This window comes from Stegastes partitus, unplaced genomic scaffold, assembly GCF_000690725.1.
Source record: "Stegastes partitus isolate 25-593 unplaced genomic scaffold, Stegastes_partitus-1.0.2 Scaffold729, whole genome shotgun sequence".
NCBI lineage: Eukaryota > Metazoa > Chordata > Actinopteri > Pomacentridae > Stegastes > Stegastes partitus.
The window spans coordinates 154,315-156,499 of record NW_007578460.1 but is presented as its reverse complement, the minus strand read 5'-3'; the positions used below and the strand labels follow the sequence as shown (position 1 = coordinate 156,499).

Genomic DNA, 2,185 nt, shown 5'->3' with positions numbered 1-2,185 from the left:
TCAGCTGGGATAGACTCCAGCCCCCCACGACCCTAGTGAGGATTATAGATAATGGATGGATGGATGTGGTAAATGGTCTGCACCTATACAGCGCTTTTATCCAAAATGCTTTACAATGTGTTTCTCATTCACCCATTCACACACATTCATACACCAATGGTGACAGAGCTGCCTGCCATTGGGAGCAACTTCGGGTTCAGTGTCGTGCCCAAGGACACTTCGACCGTGGAGGGGCCGGGGATTGAACCGCCAACCTTGCAGTTAGAGGACAACCCACTCTACAACTGAGCCACAGTCGCCTAATTGTAATGTGGTGAAGCATAATACAGAAAATAGAGATACTCGAGTAAATTACAGTGTACTTAAATTCAACAACAAATTGCTCAACCCTCCCTTTTCAATGTACAAACACTTGTGTGAGTGATTAAATCTTGAGCAACGAGTACAAGACTGTTGCAAAATAACCAGCCTAATATCTGTGCTTTTGTGTAATGAAGCCGTTTGGCATCTTTAAACTTCAGCTTCAGGCCAAACCGTAACCTGCAGAGATAGCAGATGCTTTCCATCGACCTAAAAATGATTTAAAAACTGACTGTTTACACCCTAGAGTCAGTGTTCTTGATAACGTGGGTTCTGTGGTCTGATCTTTGGCACATTTCTTGGTGTGGACTTGGATAACCTGTGAACTGAATTCCTGAGGAGGGAAGTGAAAGACAATGCTCGGTATCAAACCGGTGGTTGGTGATTGGACGGTGTTGAGGATGAACATGATCTGATTTCTGAGGATTGGTTGGATGCGATTCGACTGATGTGGGGGTGAAGACGGAGAAACGTATAAAAAGCGAATTAATTTGAGTTTTTAAGGGTTTGGAAGCTTCTTCTTTGTGAAATCATCAGACTCCTGGAAGAAAGCATTTGCTTTGTCTGGACGTCCAGGTAACACATTTCACTTCTTTGTTGCAGCGGATTATCTCAGGACATGAACATCGTTGACTGCCTGAGCTCAGGTAGCTTCACAAGAACATGACATAACATTAATTTATGTCTATTTTCAGTCTAAGGAGGCAAATTGTAGCCACAGATCTTTTAATCTACTGAATCCACTTGTAAACCTGAACTTTCTTTTTCCTTCTACTAGTTTGTGGTTCAACAAAATTCAAGTAAGGTGAAAAAACATGAGGGTGCTAAAATTAAAGATTTGCTCTTTGACATGATTCTTCTTCTTGTAATCCAGTGCTCAGATTGATTCCACCCAAACTCGATTGTTTGTCCTGTTATTACGAGGAGCACCGCTTTCCCTCTGGTGAAATCAAAGAGAGCAACTCAAGGCCCATACAGATGCTTGAGCGATTTAAATAATCACAGCTGTCACCCACTTTCAGAGCATCTGCGCTGGACAAAACCTGACACATCATGTTTGTGAGCTTGCTTCTTCCTCGTACACAAGTGCTGATTCATATGATGTGAAACCATTCTGTGAAATGTGACAGATACGATCTCAAGGACGCAAGATGTTCTGCAGTGAATGTAGAGGAGAAACTCTTGTTTACTACTATGTGCATACAGTGTGTTAAGCTCTTTGTGATTCTTTGTCATCTTCCCACTATGAGGTGGTGAATGAGCGAGTTAAAGGCTGTCTATAGATGATGATTTTAAATAGATTTAATTTTTTAGATAAATTCTAGTTTTATCGATGTAGCGCCAGATCATTGCGTAAGTCATCTCAGGACACGTTGCGTAGTAAAGTTTAGACGTCACAGTATTGCACAACTCACAGCCGACTCCCTGAGCCAGGGAGGGATCCTGGCTTCTCCTATTAAAACATGAACTCCCCGAAGACATGATTTGTGAAATCTGTTTGGGAGGAGGGGTCTCCAGAACATTACATGCTGTTCTATCTCTGCATTTCTTCATTTTGAAGTAATATTGATGTATGATTCATGCAAGAGGGCGATCGATCACTGGCTCACTTCATACTGACGTGGGCTGTTTGTGCAATCACCATCAAACTTTTACTAAAAGATCAGGAAAAAAAAAAGAAAAACTTTCTTGAACCAACCTAAAACAAATTAAAATCTTCTGTGGGATGAAAGCTACTTTTCACCTTCATTCTCTTTCTTATTATTCATTTTTATTAAATAAAATAAAAGCTAAATCAGGAGCTTTCAATACACAGTCGTGACTC

At 41.0% G+C, this 2,185-nt stretch overlaps 1 protein-coding gene across 1 annotated transcript in view; it reads left to right on the top strand.

Annotated features, from left to right (window-relative positions):
• LOC103364232 (uncharacterized) overlaps positions 1-2,185 on the top strand; it is a 19,206-nt gene that overhangs the window by 11,553 nt on the left and 5,468 nt on the right. The window contains exon 8 of the mRNA XM_008291286.1: positions 865-936. Within this exon, the coding sequence (XP_008289508.1) occupies positions 865-936 (72 nt within the window). The remainder of the gene's footprint in view (positions 1-864; positions 937-2,185) is intronic.